The sequence below is a fragment of the Schistocerca nitens genome, chromosome 10 (assembly GCF_023898315.1).
Source record: "Schistocerca nitens isolate TAMUIC-IGC-003100 chromosome 10, iqSchNite1.1, whole genome shotgun sequence".
In the NCBI taxonomy this organism is placed as follows: Eukaryota; Metazoa; Arthropoda; class Insecta; order Orthoptera; family Acrididae; genus Schistocerca; species Schistocerca nitens.
In genome coordinates, this window is record NC_064623.1 from 58,621,642 (window position 1) to 58,641,052 (window position 19,411).

Here is a 19,411-nt window from a genome sequence, read left to right on the forward strand (position 1 = left end):
GCCTCACTGTTTGATGTATTCATGTGGAAGTGCACTGTTTGGTTTAAGATTTTTATTGTTTCAGTTATTGGTATACTGGAATACATATTCTCTATATAGAATCACTGGAGGGTGGCTTTATCTGGTTCAAATGGTTCAAATGGCTCTGAGCACTATGGGACGTAACATCTATGGTCATCAGTCCCCTAGAACTTAGAACTACTTAAACCTAACTAACCTAAGGACATCACACAATACCCAGCCATCACGAGGCAGAGAAAATCCCTGACCCCGCCGGGAATCGAACCCGGGAACCCGGGCGTGGGAAGCGAGAACGCTACCGCACGACCACGAGACGCGGGCAGGCTTTATCTGGAACTTTCATGTCTTTCATGTACTGAATCAATTGTGTAGTGTAATTGTCTTTAATTAAACTGCAGCCAGCTAAAGACAGATAACCTATAGTAAGAGTTTTAACAGCTGCTACGGAAGATGGCCACGTAAACGAATGGAATATGTCCAGCTTTTGCAGAAGGTATGAATTACTATTCACATACTTTTCTGGTCGTTAGTTTGCTCGAAGAGAGTATGGTTTTTATACACAGACCAGGAATAAAACGAAAGCAAGTTATTTTGACGAGATATTCGCCAAAAGCAGTACACATACTGGACCGTGAATTTACACTCCTGGAAATGGAAAAAAGAACACATTGACACCGGTGTGTCAGACCCACCATACTTGCTCCGGACACTGCGAGAGGGCTGTACAAGCAATGATCACACGCACGGCACAGCGGACACACCAGGAACCGCGGTGTTGGCCGTCGAATGGCGCTAGCTGCGCAGCATTTGTGCACCGCCGCCGTCAGTGTCAGCCAGTTTTCCGTGGCATACGGAGCTCCATCGCAGTCTTTAACACTGGTAGCATGCCGCGACAGCGTGGACGTGAACCGTATGTGCAGTTGACGGACTTTGAGCGAGGGCGTATAGTGGGCATGCGGGAGGCCGGGTGGACGTACCGCCGAATTGCTCAACACGTGGGGCGTGAGGTCTCCACAGTACATCGATGTTGTCGCCAGTGGTCGGCAGAAGGTGCACGTGCCCGTCGACCTGGGACCGGACCGCAGCGACGCACGGATGCACGCCAAGACCGTAGGATCCCACGCAGTGCCGTAGGGGACCGCACCGCCACTTCCCAGCAAATTAGGGACACTGTTGCTCCTGGGGTATCGGCGAGGACCATTCGCAACCGTCTCCATGAAGCTGGGCTACGGTCCCGCACACCGTTAGGCCGTCTTCCGCTCACGCCCCAACATCGTGCAGCCCGCCTCCAGTGGTGTCGCGACAGGCGTGAATGGAGGGACGAATGGAGACGTGTCGTCTTCAGCGATGAGAGTCGCTTCTGCCTTGGTGCCAATGATGGTCGTATGCGTGTTTGGCGCCGTGCAGGTGAGCGCCACAATCAGGACTGCATACGACCGAGGCACACAGGGCCAACACCCGGCATCATGGTGTGGGGAGCGATCTCCTACACTGGCCGTACACCACTGGTGATCGTCGAGGGGACACTGAATAGTGCACGGTACATCCAAACCGTCATCGAACCCATCGTTCTACCATTCCTAGACCGGCAAGGGAACTTGCTGTTCCAACAGGACAATGCACGTCCGCATGTATCCCGTGCCACCCAACGTGCTCTAGAAGGTGTAAGTCAACTACCCTGGCCAGCAAGATCTCCGGATCTGTCCCCCATTGAGCATGTTTGGGACTGGATGAAGCGTCGTCTCACGCGGTCTGCACGTCCAGGACGAACGCTGGTCCAACTGAGGCGCCAGGTGGAAATGGCATGGCAAGCCGTTCCACAGGACTACATCCAGCATCTCTACGATCGTCTCCATGGGAGAATAGCAGCCTGCATTGCTGCGAAAGGTGGATATACACTGTACTAGTGCCGACATTGTGCATGCTCTGTTGCCTGTGTCTATGTGCCTGTGGTTCTGTCAGTGTGATCATGTGATGTATCTGACCCCAGGAATGTGTCAATAAAGTTTCCCCTTCCTGGGACAATGAATTCACGGTGTTCTTATTTCAATTTCCAGGAGTGTACTTTCAAAACCTTTTCTTAGAGAATTTACTTTATTTACTAGCGCTTCATCAAGAACATTAACACATTTAATAACACCATGTGAGCGTGGAAGTAGTTGCCAGTGGGTAAGTGATGGAAAACAAATTTTTTTTCAACGAATGGAAATTTTATTCCTAAAAACCCTTTCTTTAAAAAAAAAAAAAGATTTAAAAATTATAATCAGATAGCACCCTCTAATATCAAGTTACAATTTATTCCAACAATCTCTGAAAGACCACATTGGTGCAAATCTGCAACACACCAGGTTACTTTAAATTAAAAATTTTAACAACTCACACAAAATCATAAACCATGCGCCCCGTAAGAGGGATGGAAATGGTACAAAACAGTCACATTAAAAATTATTTGCCACCGAAAGTGCAAAATGTTTTTAAAAGAACTCTTACGGTGGAAGGGAGGCAAATTTATATACTAAAATGACCATTCAAATAAAAACCCGTGAAATGCAGCTTTACATAAAATGTACAAACATGCTCTACATTACACATATACCGCCTCTCAAGATGATAGGCAAGATAAAAACATATTCCAGGGATTCGGCCTTTACACCTTAAGCAAAAAATTTGCTAACTCCGAATCCGACAAATGTGACAGATGCAGCTATTAACGTACGACAGACCGACAGACAGACACTAACTGCCTAACAAATGCGGACGAGAGACAGACGAGCAAGCTGGGGACGAGAGACTGACCAAGAAGAGCAGTAGAATCTAACAACTAAATGAAACAACATATCACGAATCATTTAACTTCTAATAAACTGCGATATCTGGCGAAGACCTGGCGCAGCACCCCCAAAACGCTTTCCCGAACCGTCCACTGCCAGCCGCATCAATGGACGCAGGAAGGCGCGCCGATCTCCCGTCTCACGGCGTCGCAGCTCACGCCAGCCAGCCCGATGTCGTGGGTTGACTCCTGTTGCTCTCGTGTCGGCCGTGAAGCCACTACCCCTCGCTATACGCCGCGGCCCACTGGACTCACGTGGCGACCTCACATGCGCCGACGCCCAAGACGGACAAGTCATCTGGTGTCTCAGTGCGCGACCAACCAACCGATCGATCCGACCGCCAATGCCCATTGCCTGAGCAAACTCGAGCAGACTGGCGGCCTGACACATACTAGCACTCCGGACGACAGACAGACACTGACTGTCCCACACTCACCCGGCTGACCAACTGACCACACTCGCCGAGACTGACAGACTGACCAACTGCCGAGTTTTTTTTTTTCTTTATTGTTATTTTAAACCTGTACAACAGGCAGGCTGTCAGCAGCACTCTACGCTGCTCTTCGGCCATAGGAAACACAATGAGAAAAAACAATGAGAAGACATAGAAGTTACAGAACGGTGGGCTAGAAAACAGTATACACATAAAGACAAACACGGATCCGTTCACACTCGACGATAATCCACTGCAAACTGTTGATACGACGCACAAACACTGAAGATGACGATGGCACTGGTGAACGATGGAGTGTGACGGTGAACACTGAACACTAAACACGACGGCGCACACGAGACACTGATGGCGGTGATCTCCGGCGCGCGAATGTCCACTTAGCGTGTGCGAGTCCGGGGAGCTGCCAAGAGGGGAACAAGGGGGAGGTGGGGAAGAGGGGAGAACAAGGATGCCAATGGCTGAGGATATGGGGGCAGGAGTAGAGGGACAGGGGAGGAGAAGCCCGGGGGAGGAGTGGGGAGAAATGGAGGAGGAAGGGAAGAGGGAGAGAAGGGAGGGAGGGTGCCCAGAGGAGCAAACATAGGAGGAGGGTGGGAGGATCAAAGTTGGTAGGAGGGGTAGATGGAGGGGAGGAGGGCATCATCAGGGAGAGGGAGCTGGCGGAAGCCACCTTGGGAGAGGGTAAGGGGGGTGGAGAGATGGAGACCAGGTGGGACGTGGGCATACAGGCGCGGCAGCGGGCGGGGATGGGAGAGGATAGGGGAGACTAGCGGGTGAGGAGGATCGAGTTTATGGGAGGTGTACAGGATCCGTATCCTTTCAAGGAAGTGGGGGAAGGGGATGGGATCGTACAGAATCCGCTTGGGGGAAGGGAGACGACTGCCGAGCTCTTAGCGCCCCTTAAATGCACGTGAACAGCCTACCTTTCCCCTTTCACACGAGAGGGAGACACCAAAGCTGCGATTGCCACAGAGGCGCCACCGCCAGAAACGGAGGGCGAAATGGCTCTGAGCACTATGGGACTTAACAGCTGAGGCCATCAGTCCCCTAGAACTTAGAACTACTTAAACGTAACTAACCTAAGGACATCACACACATCCATGCCCGAGGCAAGATTCGAACCTGCGACCGTAGCGGTCACGCAGTTCCAGACTGAAGCCCCTAGAACCCCTCGGCCACTCCGGCCGGGGAAACGGAGGGCGACTGCTTCACACTACGCGCTGCGGCGCGCTCTTCAAAACAGCAAATCTTACCACGGCTCACATATCATAGTTGTAGTTCTCTTACCCCCATTTCCCCACTCTTGCTTGCTGTGACTTAAATATCCCCTACTGCCCTTGCAAGCTCACGCAGACAAGAAAAAATCGTAGGGGGCCAGAGCACCTCCAACTTTTTGCAGAGCAATAAATAACTTCCCAGCCAATTTGCTATTCAGATTAACAGTCCGCATAATGCGTTAAGGCATTGGTGTTAGTCGATCTTGATACAACTCTCTCAGTGTCTCTCATTTCCAGGATTCCTTCCATATGGTTTTCCTCTTCAAATCCCGATTGGTCGGAGCTGAATTCCTTACTGGACGACTGGATAAGTTTCTTTATCTCATCTAGAAATGTTCGGATCGATTCCGCAGTTAGCTGTGCATCGTCAGACGCATTCCCAGGCGTTTCTTCAGGATACGAAGCACAGTCGTATGCGCTAACCCGGTTTTGTGGAAGAGCTCACGAATCGTTTGGCGTCTATCACTGTCCACTAACGCCGTAACAGCATGCACTTCTTCTTCAGAGCCGCTAGGACGACCTGCCCGATGCACGTCTGCCACAGTTTGCCGACCTTCGTTGAAGGCTTTTACCCAGCGCGCCACTGTTCTGAACGGCAATGCCGATTCCCCGCCCGCCTCTCGAAGATCTCGATGACACTGTCGTGCTGTAAGACCTCTGGCACAGTCAATCTTGATCCAACTCCGCTGTTCCTGTTTCGAAAACATAGTGACACCGTTACGTTAGACCGCTCGCTCACAAGTGACTGTGTTTCCCTCGATTGTGCGCGCGCCGGTGACGTGGGACGGGCGAGTCCATTTGCTCGGAGGTAAGGTAGGTATGTCAACAACGTGTGTTATCAGCGACAATAGTAGATTCCATTGCATAGTGTCTCCACAGCAGTGATGCCACTGTTTAAGTTCCGTTGTTGTTGTTGTGGTCTTCAGTCTGAGACTGGTTTGACGCAGCTCTCCATGCTACTCTATCCTGTGCAAGCTTCTTCATCTCCCAGTACCTACTGCAACCTACATCCTTCTGAATATGCTTAGTGTATTCATCTCTTGCTCTCCCTCTACGATTTTTACCCTCCACGCTGCCCTCCAATGCTAAATTTGTGATCCCTTGATGCCTCAAAACATGTCCTACCAAACGATCCCTTCTTCTAGTCAAGTTGTGCCACAAACTTCTCTTCTCCCCAATCCTATTCAACACCTCCTCATTAGTTAAGTGATCTACCCATCTAATCTTTCGCATCCTTCTGTAGCACCACATTTCGAAAGCTTCTATTCTCTTCTTGTGCAAACTATTTATCGTCCATGTTTCACTTCTATACATGGCTACACTCCATACAAATACTTTCAGAAACGACTTCCTGACACTTAAATCTATACTCGATGTTACCAAATTTCTCATCTTCAGAAACGCTTTCCTTGCCATTGCCAGTCTACATTTTATATCCTCTCTACTTCGACCATCATCAGTTATTTTGCTCCCCAAATAGCAAAACTCCTTTACTACTTTAAGTGTCTCATTTCCTAAACTAATTGCCTCAGCATCACCCGACTTAATTCGACTGCATGCCATTATCCTCGTTTGCTTTTGTTGTTGTTCATCTTATATCCTCCTTTCAAGACACTGTCCATTCCGTTCAACTGCTCTTCCAAGTCCTTTGCTGTCTCTGACAGAATTACAATGTCTTCTCCATGAATTTTAATACCTACTCCGAATTTTTCTTTTGTTTCCTTTACTGCTTGCTCAATATGCAGATTGAATAACATCGGGGAGAGGCTACAACCCTGTCTTACTCACTTCCCAACCCCTGCTTCCCTTTCATGCCCCTCGACTCTTATAACTGTCATCTGGTTTCTGTACAAATTGTAAATAGCCTTTCGCTCCCTGTATTTTACCCCTGCCACCTTTAGAATTTGAAAGAGAGTATTCCAGTCGACATTGTCAAAAGCTTTCTCTACGTCTACAAATGCTAGAAACGTAGGTTTGCCTTTCCTTATTCTTTCTTCTAAGATAAGTCGTAAGGTCAGTATTGCCTCACGCGTTCCGGTATTTCTACGGAATCCAAACTGATCTTCCCCGAGGTCGGCTTCTAGTTTTTCCATTCGTCTGTAAAGAATTCGTGTTAGTATTTTGCAGCTGTGGCTTATTAAACTGATAGTTCGGTAATTTTCACATCTGTCAACACCTGCTTTCTTTGGGATTGGAATTATTATATTCTTCTTGAAGTCTGAGGGTATTTCGCCTGTCTCATACATCTTGCTCACCAGACGGTAGAGATTTAAGTTCCAACCTACGTATTTTCTGGCCGCAACGCATTTTCAGATCATCTTAAAAGACAGAAAACCAAATTTACTCTCATGTACAATACACGTATTACCTAAATTTTTAAGCACGTGTGAAGAATGGAGAGTATGTCGTGTCAACACTTATGTAACAGTCAAAAATGGTATTTCCGAAAATGCAAAAACCATGTCGAAAGTGTTCAAACGAACAGTTACAGCGCATACAGATGGCTGGTTGGGGGTCACCCTATCAGCGTAGAGGAAACCTTTTGTATGCAGAATTAATACAGCAATTTTCTTTGTCTCTCAGTTTCCAAGTTGTGAAGTTTTGAAATGTAGTGGGACTTAACGGACGATTAACTTTACTGGAACTGAGCGACATGTCGTCAGATAGTATTAGTGATAGACAGCGGCAGATAGCGTCAGTTAGCGACACAGAGCTCTTATCGAATCTACGACAGGCAGTCAGAGAGTTGCTAACTGTGCTTCACCACGCAGGAGGCAGTGGCGGTATAAAAGGCGACGCGACGGCTGGCCAACACAGTGGCAGCAGCAGCGGCGGCACTTGCAGCGGGAACGATGGCGGTGCGCGCCCTCTACTTGCTGGTATCTGCGCTGTTGGTTGTTACGGTGAAGACGAGTATTATCAGACGGGGTGAGTGTATCACTAGCAAAGACTACCTTTCACTGTGAAACGTGCAAAACGGCCTGTTGGTTTACTAGATATTTTATACCTTCTGTTGTCGTTTTCGCTGTCACTCTAACAAGGAATCCTCCCCATCGCACCCCCCTCATATTTAGTTATAAGTTGGCACAGTGGATAGGCCTTGCAAAACTGAACACAGATCAATCGAGAAAACAGGAAGAAGTTTTGTGGAACTATGAAAAAAATAAGCAAAATATACACTGAGTAGACCATGCGTAAGATAGGCAACATCAAGGATAGCGTGAGCTCCGGAGTGCCGTGGTCCCGTGGTTAGCGTGAGCAGCTGTGAAACGTGAGGTTCTTGGTTCAAGTCTTCCCTCGAGTGAAAAGTTTACTTTCTTTATTTTCGCAAAGTTATGATCTGTCCGCTCGTTCATTGACGTCTCTGTTCACTGTAATAAGTTCAGCGACTGTGTTTTGCGACCGCACCTGAAAACCGTGCGATTAGTAGACGAAAGGACGTGCCTCTCCAATGGGAAACGAAAACATTTGATCGCTAGGTCATAGGTCAACCGATTCCTCCACAGGAAAACACGTCTGATATATTCTATACGACACTGGTGACGGCATGTGCGTCACATGACAGGAATCTATTGTCTACCCACCTAACTTTTACACTTGGCGAATGGGTAAAAAGATTCTTCTACCTTGCCCGATTTAGGTTTTCTTGTGGATGTGATAATCACTCCCAAAAAAGTGATGAAAACATAAGAGTTTGTCACATACACTGAAAATAAAAAAATTAAAATTTTCACGCGATGGAAATCTTGAACCAAGGACCTTTCGTTCCGCAGCCACTCACGCTAACCATGGGACCACGGCGCTACTGAACTCCCACAATCTCTGATGTTGTCTATCTTGCAAATGGATTACTCAGTTTGTATATTTTGCTTATTTTTTCATAGTTCCACACAACTTCTTCCTGTTTTCTCGATTGATCTGTGTTCAGTTTTTCAAGGCCTATCCACTGTGCCAACTTATAACCAAATCTGAGGGGGGTGCGATGGGGAGGTTCCCTTGTAAGCATAATTTGATTTCTCTTATTTTGTTCCGAATAGTTTGGGACGCCTTGCTACGTTTCCTCTCCATTACGAATCTCTCCACCTCACAGCAACAGTTACGCGTTATATCCTATATGTAGTTAGTGCAGATCACATGATTATTTTAATGAATCATAAACAATGCGGTTATTTCCAATAGTTGTTTGCAGTGTCATTGTTCAGAAACAAGTCCAGTGTATGAAGAATGAAGACTGATTTGTAATGCACAGATAATATATATATATACACTCCTGGAAATTGAAATAAGAACACCGTGAATTCATTGTCCCAGGAAGGGGAAACTTTATTGACACATTCCTGGGGTCAGATACATCACATGATCACACTGACAGAACCACAGGCACATAGACACAGGCAACAGAGCATGCACAATGTCGGCACTAGTACAGTGTATATCCACCTTTCGCAGCAATGCAGGCTGCTATTCTCCCATGGAGACAATCGTAGAGATGCTGGATGTAGTCCTGTGGAACGGCTTGCCATGCCATTTCCACCTGGCGCCTCAGTTGGACCAGCGTTCGTGCTGGACGTGCAGACCGCGTGAGACGACGCTTCATCCAGTCCCAAACATGCTCAATGGGGGACAGATCCGGAGATCTTGCTGGCCAGGGTAGTTGACTTACACCTTCTAGAGCACGTTGGGTGGCACGGGATACATGCGGACGTGCATTGTCCTGTTGGAACAGCAAGTTCCCTTGCCGGTCTAGGAATGGTAGACCGATGGGTTCGATGACGGTTTGGATGTACCGTGCACTATTCAGTGTCCCCTCGACGATCACCAGTGGTGTACGGCCAGTGTAGGAGATCGCTCCCCACACCATGATGCCGGGTGTTGGCCCTGTGTGCCTCGGTCGTATGCAGTCCTGATTGTGGCGCTCACCTGCACGGCGCCAAACACGCATACGACCATCATTGGCACCAAGGCAGAAGCGACTCTCATCGCTGAAGACGACACGTCTCCATTCGTCCCTCCATTCACGCCTGTCGCGACACCACTGGAGGCGGGCTGCACGATGTTGGGGCGTGAGCGGAAGACGGCCTAACGGTGTGCGGGACCGTAGCCCAGCTTCATGGAGACGGTTGCGAATGGTCCTCGCCGATACCCCAGGAGCAACAGTGTCCCTAATTTGCTGGGAAGTGGCGGTGTGGTCCCCTACGGCACTGCGTAGGATCCTACGGTCTTGGCGTGCATCCGTGCGTCGCTGCGGTCCGGTCCCAGGTCGACGGGCACGTGCACCTTCCGCCGACCACTGGCGACAACATCGATGTACTGTGGAGACGTCACGCCCCACGTGTTGAGCAATTCGGCGGTACGTCCACCCGGCCTCCCGCATGCCCACTATACGCCCTCGCTCAAAGTCCGTCAACTGCACATACGGTTCACGTCCACGCTGTCGCGGCATGCTACCAGTGTTAAAGACTGCGATGGAGCTCCGTATGCCACGGCAAACTGGCTGACACTGACGGCGGCGGTGCACAAATGCTGCGCAGCTAGCGCCATTCGACGGCCAACACCGCGGTTCCTGGTGTGTCCGCTGTGCCGTGCGTGTGATCATTGCTTGTACAGCCCTCTCGCAGTGTCCGGAGCAAGTATGGTGGGTCTGACACACCGGTGTCAATGTGTTCTTTTTTCCATTTCCAGGAGTGTATCTGACTCGCCAGGTTAGCCGAGAGTGCTAATGCGCTGCTTCGTGGACTCGGGTAGGCGCGCCGGCCCCGTATCGAATCCGCCCGGCGGCTTAACGAGGTGGGCCGGTGTACCGGCCAGCCTGGATGTGGTTTTTAGGCGGTTTTCCACATCTACGTGAATACTAGGCTGGTCCCGCATCCCGCCTCAGTTACACGACTCGCAGACATCTGAAACACGTTCGCAGTATTCCATGGTTCACACTAGATGCAAACATCTAGGGATACACTGATTCCACCCCGAGGGGGTATGGGGTGGCGACAGGAAGGGCATCCAGCCACCCCTTTAAATTAACCATGCCAAATCCGATAGTAACAACGCGGACCCTGCGACCAATGCGGGATACAGGCACAAGCTAAAGAGGAAGAAGAAGGTAATGTATGTGATACGTTTCTACAAAAAAAAAAAAAAAAAAAATTACATGTATTCCAACCTGTCTTCTCTCTGCCAATTTTGGACTGACTAGTTCCCTCCAGTAAACTTATTTCCTAATACCTTAACATGTGACCCACATTCCTATCCCCACTTTAATCAGTGTTTTTTATCTCTTTTCCGTGACGATTCTGTGCAGAATTTTCACATTTCCTATATAATCTGTGGTGTCACCGCCAGACACCACACTTGCTAGGTGGTAGCCTTTAAATCGGCCGCGGTCCATTACTATACGCCGGACCCGCGTGTCGCCACTGTCAGTAATTGCAGACCGAGCGCCACCACACGGCAGGTCTAGAGAGACGTCCTGGCACTCGCCCCAGTTGTACAGCCGACTTTGCCTGAGATGGATTACTGACGGGTGCGCTCTCATTTGCCGAGACGATGGTTGGCATGGCCTTCGGCTGCATTTGCTGCAACCTAGCAGGGCGCCGTATTCAGTTGGTATTGAGATTCTATTAATGTATCATCAGGAGCGATGTTCTACAAGTGTGGATTGGGGTTGAGTATTCCAGAGGCTACGTGCTTTTCTTTATAGCATTCATTACGTATCCTGTTTCAGACCTCACGCCAGCCTGCGTGGGTTTGGGCGCGTGCCTTTCGGCTTCCTCTCATTGTGTCTAGGCTGTCTTGTCTAGACACAACATAATCAACGCTCTTAACTTCTTGCATACTTCTCTAGCAACCCACCTCTATAGCTGAGATCACTAACGCACGGTTGTGCTGTGTTTCTCGACTAGGTAAGCTGGTTCGAATATTGGTGGTGAAAAATTTTTTGCTGCCAGTAATTGTCCAGGAGATGGAGAACAGGAGGTGGCGTGAAGGTCGTGATCACCAGTCATTGTGCGAATGTCCTGGACGTGTCCGAACCTCTCTGCAGTGTCTCGTGAAGTTACCGCACGTCACACTGTTGATGTTTGGACATTAATCTCGGCGGTCCACTCAGTGCTGTTCGGGAGGAGCAGACTTCTCACCGACACCGGCTTTCCCTCCTTCCTTCCCTTCATCCTTGTCAACACAGACCGACTCTGCCCTGTACAAGCAGTCACCACAACCATACACACGACACAGATGAACACGTGACAGAACAAGGACGAAGGAAGATAATGGCAAACCACCTTTACTTATAGCTCGCTTAGAACGGTGGTGCAGGATTCCTGCTTCTGCTTCCTTGTGTCCATCCCGTGAATATGGGACTATCTTGTCTTTAACACATCTCAAACTTTTCAGTTCTCTCATTTACCGGTATTCCCACAGTCTGTGACTGATGTACATTCCGAGAAGACGGTCTGTATTAACTTCTGGCGCTACAAAGAGTTTCTCCCACCGTCCTTACATCTCGGTCCCGTTGCTCTCCCATTCGTGAAGACAACTAAATTTTTAGGTCTTACATTTGACAGGAAACTTAGCTGGTCTCCACATGTGTCATATTTGGCTGCCCGTTGTACCCGTTCTCTCACAGTCCTCCGTGTTCTCAGTGGTACGTCGTGGGCAGCGGATCAAACCGTCCTACTTCGCCTATATCGGTCGATCGTCCGCTCAAAGCTGAATTATGGGAGCTTTGTACACTCCTCTGCACGGCCGTCCATCTTACGCCGCCTCAACTCTATACAACATCGGGGGTTACGTCTTGCGATCGGAGCGTTCTATACTAGTCCCGTCGAGAGTCTTCATGCTGAAGCCGGTGAATCGCCACTAACCTACCGGCGCGATATACTGCTTTGTCGGTATGCCTGTCGGCTATTGTCAATGCCCGACCACCCGTCTTATCGTACCTTTTTTGACGACAGTCTCGACCGTCAATACGGTTTGTATGTATCTGCCCTGCTACCCCCTGGAGTTCGCTTTCGTCGTCTCCTTCAGCACCTTGATTTTTCACTCCCTGCAATCTTTCTCGATTGGGCGAGAGCCAAACGCCACCTTGGCTCCAGGCTCAGGTTCGCGTTCACCTTGACCTCAGCTCGCTCCCAAAGGAGGTTACCCCAGCTTAGGTATACCGCTCACGGTTTGTCGAACTTCGTTCGAAGTTCATTAATAAGATCTTCAGTTATACAGATGGCTCTAAGATCAATGGCGGTGTCGGGTGTTCTTTTATTGTCGGGGCACACAGTTTCAAATACCGGCTTCATGGCCAATGATTGGTCTTCACGGCTGAGCTATTTGCCCTCTACCAGACTGTTCTTTACATCCGCCGCCACCGACATTCTGCTTATGTCATCTGCTCTGATTCCCTGAGCGCCATCCAGAGCCTCAGTGATCCGTATCTGGTTCACCCATTCGTGCACCGGATCCAACGCTCTCTTCAGCAGCTGGTGGACGTCGGTTCTCCGGTTACCTTTATGTGGGTTCCTGGCCATGTCGGTATCCCTGGGAACGAAACTGCAGATGCCGCAGCCACGGCTGCGGTCCTCCAGCCTCGGACCGCTTCTTGTTGTATGCCTTAATCTGATTTTAGCAGGGTCATTTGTCAGCGCATTTTATCGCTGTGGCATGCCGATTGGGCTACACTTATTGAAAACAAGCTTCGGGCCTCTAAACCTCTCCCCACGGCTTGGACGACCTCTTCACGCTCTTCTCGGCGGGAGGAGGTCGTTTTGGCCCGGTTACGGATTGGACACTGCCGGTTCAGCCATCGCCATCTGCTGACGGCTGCGCCGGCGCCGTTCTGCCCATGTTGGCAATTGCTGACGGTACGCCACATTTTAACGTCCTGTCCGAATTTTAATACACTGCGAGTTGATCTTGGAATGCCATGTACTCTGGATGCCATTTTAGCGGATGACCCAGGAGCAGCTGCTCGCGTTCTTCGTTTTATCCACTTGACAAACCTGTCTAAGGACATTTGATTATACTGTTTTCTTTTAAGCCCTTGCCTGTTAACGTGTCTTTTATAGTGTTGTCCCTTTTAGTGCCTGTTTTAACCTTGTGCCTCGCAGTGCATTCGTAATTTAGTCCGGGCGCTAATGACCACTGTAGTTGTGCGCCCTAAAACCACAAAAAATCTGGTGCTTCAAGAGTATATGCTCAGAAATTTCAAGTTATTGTCTGTTTCTAATACTAGTAGCCTTCTTTTGTCGAGGGATGTTCTTTTTGCTGTGTTAGATGGCTTTTTACGATCTTCTGACTTAAGCTGCCAAACTTTAGTTTGCGTCCAAGGTGGCGCAAACCTTCATGAAGTGCGTGGTCTCCATTGTTGAAAAGGTTGAAAAATCAGCCAACCATTTGCAAACCAAAGGTTTCTTTGCCCCAGCTTTCAACATTTATAAAAATATCTTCCTCAGAAGGTGTGGGCCCTAAAATGTATAAAACGGTTACAAACTATTTCACATATATATTTTTTTTTTTTTTTGGATTGGGTTTAAGGGCGCTCAACTACTGAGGTCATTAGCGCCCAGTCACTGTTGTTAGAGCACATGGAATCTAATAAAACTCAAGGGGAGAGGGGGACACCAGAAAGACCTGACAAAGATGCAGATAAAATAAGTAAAAAGGTTAGATGTCTTTGGACAAGCCAGTCACAGTTATAAAACGCAGAACACGAGCAGCTGCTCGAGCGTCATCAGCTAAAATATCCGGTAAAGTAGATGGCAGGGACAGGACAACACGAAATTGACTAAAACGGGGACACGACAATAAAACATGGCGCACTGTTAATGCCTGTCCACAAGGGCACTGCGGGGCTGGGTCACCGGAGAGCAGGTAGCGGTGGCTAAACCGGCAATGCCCAATCCGCAACCTGGTCAGAAGGACCTCCTCGCGCCGAGATGGTCGGGAGGATGTTGTCCAAGGAGTTGGGAGCGGTTTTACTGCCCGGAGCTTGTTTCCTTGGAGGGATGACCAAGCATCCCACCACAACGATACAAGCCTCTTACATACATCCCCACGAACGTCCGATGACGGGACACAATGGGAGGCTGGCCGAGGCAGGAGGACTGCAGCCTTGGCTGCAGCATCCGCAGCCTCATTCCCAGGCACTCCTACATGTCCGGGGACCCACAGAAAGCTGACAGAACCACCATTATCAGCGCAAGAATGGAGGGACTGCTGTATCCGTTGAATCAAGGGATGGACCGGATAGGGAGCTCCAAGACTCTGAAGAGCACTGAGTGAGTCAGAGCAGAGTACATACGATGAATGGCGGTGGCGGCGGGCATACTGAACGGCCTGATGGAGAGCAAAAAGCTCGGCCGTAAAGCTGGAACATTGGTCGAGGAGCCGGTATTTAAAGGTGGCGGCCCCGACGACAAAGGCACAGCCGACACCATCGTCAGTTTTGGAGCCATCGGTGTAAATAAAGGTGTGTCCGGCAAGTCGAGCACGAAGTTCGACAAACCGTGAGCAATACACTGCAGCCGGAGTACCCTCCTTCGGGAGTGAGCTGAGGTCGAGATAAATATGAACCGGAGCCTGGAGCCAAGGTGGTGTCGGGCTCTCACCCTCTCTGAAGGTGGTAGGGAGGGCAAAATCCAATTGTCGAAGCAAGCGACGGAAGCGGACTCCGGGAGGCAGCAGGGCAGACACATACGACCCGTACTGGCGATCGAGAGAATCGGCGAAGAAGGACTTGTAAGAGGGGTGGTCGGGCATAGACAACAGCCGGCAGGCATACCGACACAGCAGTACGTCGCGCCGGTAGGTCAATGGTAACTCGGCAGCTTCAGCATAAAGACTCTGGACAGGACTAGTGTAGAACGCTCCGGTCGCAAGACGTATCCCCCGATGGTGGATGGAGTTGAGCCGGCGTAAGAGGGATGGCCGAGCGGACGAGTAGACGAAGCTCCCATAATCCAGCTTCGATCGGACTATGGACCGATACAAGCGAAGCAGGACAGTGCGATCCGCTCCCCAAGATGAACCACTAAGAACTCTGAGGACATTAAGGGAACGTGTACAACGGGCCGCCAAATAAGTGACATGTGGAGACCAACACAGTTTCCTGTCCAACGTGAGCCCTAGAAACTTAGTTGTGTCCACGAATGGGAGAACAACGGGACCGAGATGTAAGGATGGCGGAAGCAACGCTTTATATCGCCAAAAGTTGATACAAACCGTCTTCTCTTCAGAGAACCGGAAGCCATTTGCCACGCTCCATGAGTAGAGGCTGTCGAGACAACGCTGAAGGCAGCGCTCCAGGAGGCATGTTCTCTGGGCACTGCAGTAGATCGCGAAGTCATCGACAAAGAGAGAGCCTGAGACATTAGGTGGAATGCAATCCATAATTGGATTGATCGCGATGGCAAAAAGGGCTACGCTCAAGATGGAGCCCTGAGGCACTCCGTTCTCCTGGAGGAAGACGTCGGACAATACGGAACCCACACGTACCCTAAACGTTCGATCCGTTAAAAAGGAATCAATAAAAAGGGGCAGGCGACCGCGTAGGCCCCACCTGTGCATAGTGCGGAGGATACCTCCCCTCCAACAGGTATCATAAGCCTTTTCCAAGTCGAAGAACACGGCTACCGTTTGGCGCCTTCGCAAAAAGTTGTTCATGATGAATGTCGACAAGGTCACAAGGTGGTCAACAGCGGAGCGGCGGCGACGAAAGCCGCATTGGACATTAGTAAGTAGTCGTCGAGATTCAAGAATCCAGACTAACCGAGCATTAACCATGCGCTCCATCACCTTACAGACACAGCTTGTAAGAGAAATGGGGCGGTAACTAGAAGGAAGGTGTCTATCCTTCCCAGGTTTGGGTATAGGAACAACAACGGCGTCACGCCAACGCATGGGGACTTGACCTTCGGTCCAGACGCGATTGTAGGTACGAAGAAGGAAGCTTTTGCCCGCCGGAGAAAGGTGTGCCAGCATCTGAACGTGAATGGCATCTGGCCCCGGAGCAGAGGACCGGGACAGTGCAAGCGCACGTTCGAGTTCCCGCATAGTAAAGGGGACATTATAAGTTTCCAGATTCAGCGAGTGGAAGGAAGGTCGCCGAGCCTCTTCTGCCTCTTTCCTGGGAAGGAAGGCAGGATGGTAATGGGCGGAGCTTGAAACCTCCGCGAAAAAGCGGCCAAAGGCGTTGGAGACAGCCACAGGATCAACAAGGACCTCATTACCTGAGGTCAGGCCAGGTACCGAGGAGTGGTCCTTAATGCCCGACAGCCGGCGCAGGCTACCCCAAACGACGGAAGAGGGAGTAAAACTGTTAAAGGAGCTGGTGAAAGAGGCCCAACAAGCTTTTTTGCTGTCTTTGATGACACGACGGCATTGCGCTCGGAGTCGTTTGTATTCAATACAATTCGCCAACGTAGGATGGCGGCGAAAGGTGCGTAAAGCACGTCGCCGAGCACGGATAGCGTCCCTACAAGCCTCGTTCCACCAGGGGACGGAAACGCGACGTGAAGAAGTTGTACGAGGAATGGAACGTTCGGCAGCATTGATGATAACAGCCGTGAGGTATTCGACCTGACTGTCACAACTAGGAAAATCGTGGTCCGGAAAGGTCGCCAGGGAGGAGTAAAGTCCCCAGTCAGCTTTCAGTATGTTCCAGCTCGAAGGACGTGGGGATGGGGTGTGGTGCAGGAGACGAACGACACAGGGGAAGAGGTCGCTCGAATAGGTGTCAGAAAGGACATACCACTCGAACCGACGGGCAAGAGTGGTAGAACAGATCGAGAGGTCCAAGTGGGAGTAGGTATGAGTAGAGTCCGAGAGGAAAGTCGGGGCGCCGGTATTGAGGCAGACAAGATTGAGATGGTTGAAGACATCCGCCAAGAGTGAGCCTCTTGGACAGGATGCAGGAGAGCCCCAAAGGGGATGATGGGCATTGAAGTCGCCAAACAATAAGAACGGCGGAGGGAGCTGAACGATCAGGTGCATCATGTCAGCCCGACTAACAACAGATGACGGTGGAGTGTAGATGGTACAAACTGAAAAAGTAAAAGCAGAAAGAGTAATGCGGACAGCTATTGCTTGGAGTGGGGTGGTCAATGGGATGGGATGGTAATAGACATCGTCCCGAACGAGCAACATGACCCCACCATGAGCTGGGATACCGTCCACAGGGGTGAGGTCATACCGCTCCGAGGTATAGTGGGTAAAGGCAATACGGTCAGTCGGGCGCAACTTGGTTTCCTGGAGACCAAGGACGAGCGGACAGTGCAAGCGGAGGAGCAGTTGTAATTCCTCCCGATTAGATCGAATACCTCTTATGTTCCAATGAAACAACGCCATCGCTAGTCAAAAGGTTGGGGGAACGAGACGGGGGAAGAGCTGGTCACCTCGACGGCCGCGGAGGGCCAGGTTGCGAGTGAACAACGCTACAACCGACGAGAGGCGGATCCGGTTCCATCGACTCGTCGCCAGCTGCGGCCGCTGTCCGTGGTTGTGTAGGAGGGGCCGCATCATTTGCCGACGAAAGGCCGGCGGAGCGTCTGGCAGCAGAGCGTCCCGGCGAAACTGAGGACGGCCGGGAGCAGCGACTCACGGATGGAGCGTCAGATGAAACGCGCCGGGGTGGAGAGGGGGATAGAGATTTCTTCTTGGAGGCCTTCTTGGAAGGCCGAGGAGGCACAGGGATGGTGGGCTGGACCCGAAGAAGGTCCTCACGCGCGGGGTCCGTTTTGGAACGCCGGACCTCTGAAGCTGGGGTCCTGGACGTTTCCCCGATGGACGCCTGAGAAGAGGAACGCTTCTCAGGTGGCGTGGGGGGAGGAGGAGGAGGAAGGGTGGCCCCTGGGGCAGAGGGGGTGGGGGCCACGGGGGAGGAGGATTTGGAAGGGAGGGATTTGGGAGGCGGAGGCGGAGCCCCCTGATGGGCGGAGGAGGCGTAGGGGGGACAGGATAGGGGTGCGGATACCGCGGAAGGAGCGGACACAACTGAGGCAAAACGAAGTAGTCAATGGCACGGGATGGAGGCGGTCATACTTCTTCTTGGCCTCAGTATAGGAGAGCCGATCCAAAGTTTTGATTTCTTGTATCTTCTTCTCCTTCTGATATGCGGGGCAGTCTGAGGATCTAGGCGAGTGGACGCCAGGACAATTATGCACCGAGGTGGTGGGGTGCATGTATGTTCCTCACGAAGAGGACGTCCACAATCGCCACAAAGGGGCTCAGCCTCACACCGTGACGACATGTGCCCAAAACGCAAACACCTAAAACATCGCATAGGAGGCGGGACGTAGGGTCGCACGTCACACCGGTAGCACATCACCTTTACCTTCTCCGGGAGAATGTCCCCCTCGAAGGCGAGGATAAAGGCCCCAGTGTCGATGCGACGGTCTTTGGGGCCGCGCTGGACTCGCCGGACGAAATGCACGCCTCGGCGCTCCAGGTTGGCCCTGAGCTCCTCATCAGATTGTAGCAGGAGGTCACGATGAAAAATAACCCCCTGCGTCCTATTTAGTGCTAGATGTGGGACAATGGATACTGGGATGTCCCCTAGGCGGTCGCACGCCTGGAGCGCCGCCGACTGTGTGGCGGAGGTGGTCTTGATAAGAACGGACCCTGAACGCATCTTGCTGAGAGCCTCGATTTCCCCAAAGACGTCCTCAATGTGATGAACAAAGAACATTGGCTTGGAGGTGGCGAATGTCCCCCCATCGGTTCGAGAACAGACCAAATAGCGGGGGAAGTACTTCGCCCCAAGCCGGCGGGCCTGTCCCTCCTCCCATGGAGTGGCCAAGGGGGAAAGGGCAGGAGAACCAGGACTTGAAACGGTACCTTTTCTT

The 19,411-nt window shown here is 50.8% G+C and overlaps 1 protein-coding gene across 1 annotated transcript in view; it reads left to right on the plus strand.

The window, feature by feature from the left end:
* Window positions 1–7,352: 7,352 nt before the first annotated feature.
* LOC126210277 (venom protease-like) overlaps window positions 7,353–19,411 on the plus strand; it is a 65,841-nt gene continuing 53,782 nt past the window's right edge. Inside the window, exon 1 of the mRNA XM_049939472.1 lies at window positions 7,353–7,511. Within this exon, the coding sequence (XP_049795429.1) occupies window positions 7,436–7,511 (76 nt within the window). The 5' untranslated portion in view covers window positions 7,353–7,435. The remainder of the gene's footprint in view (window positions 7,512–19,411) is intronic.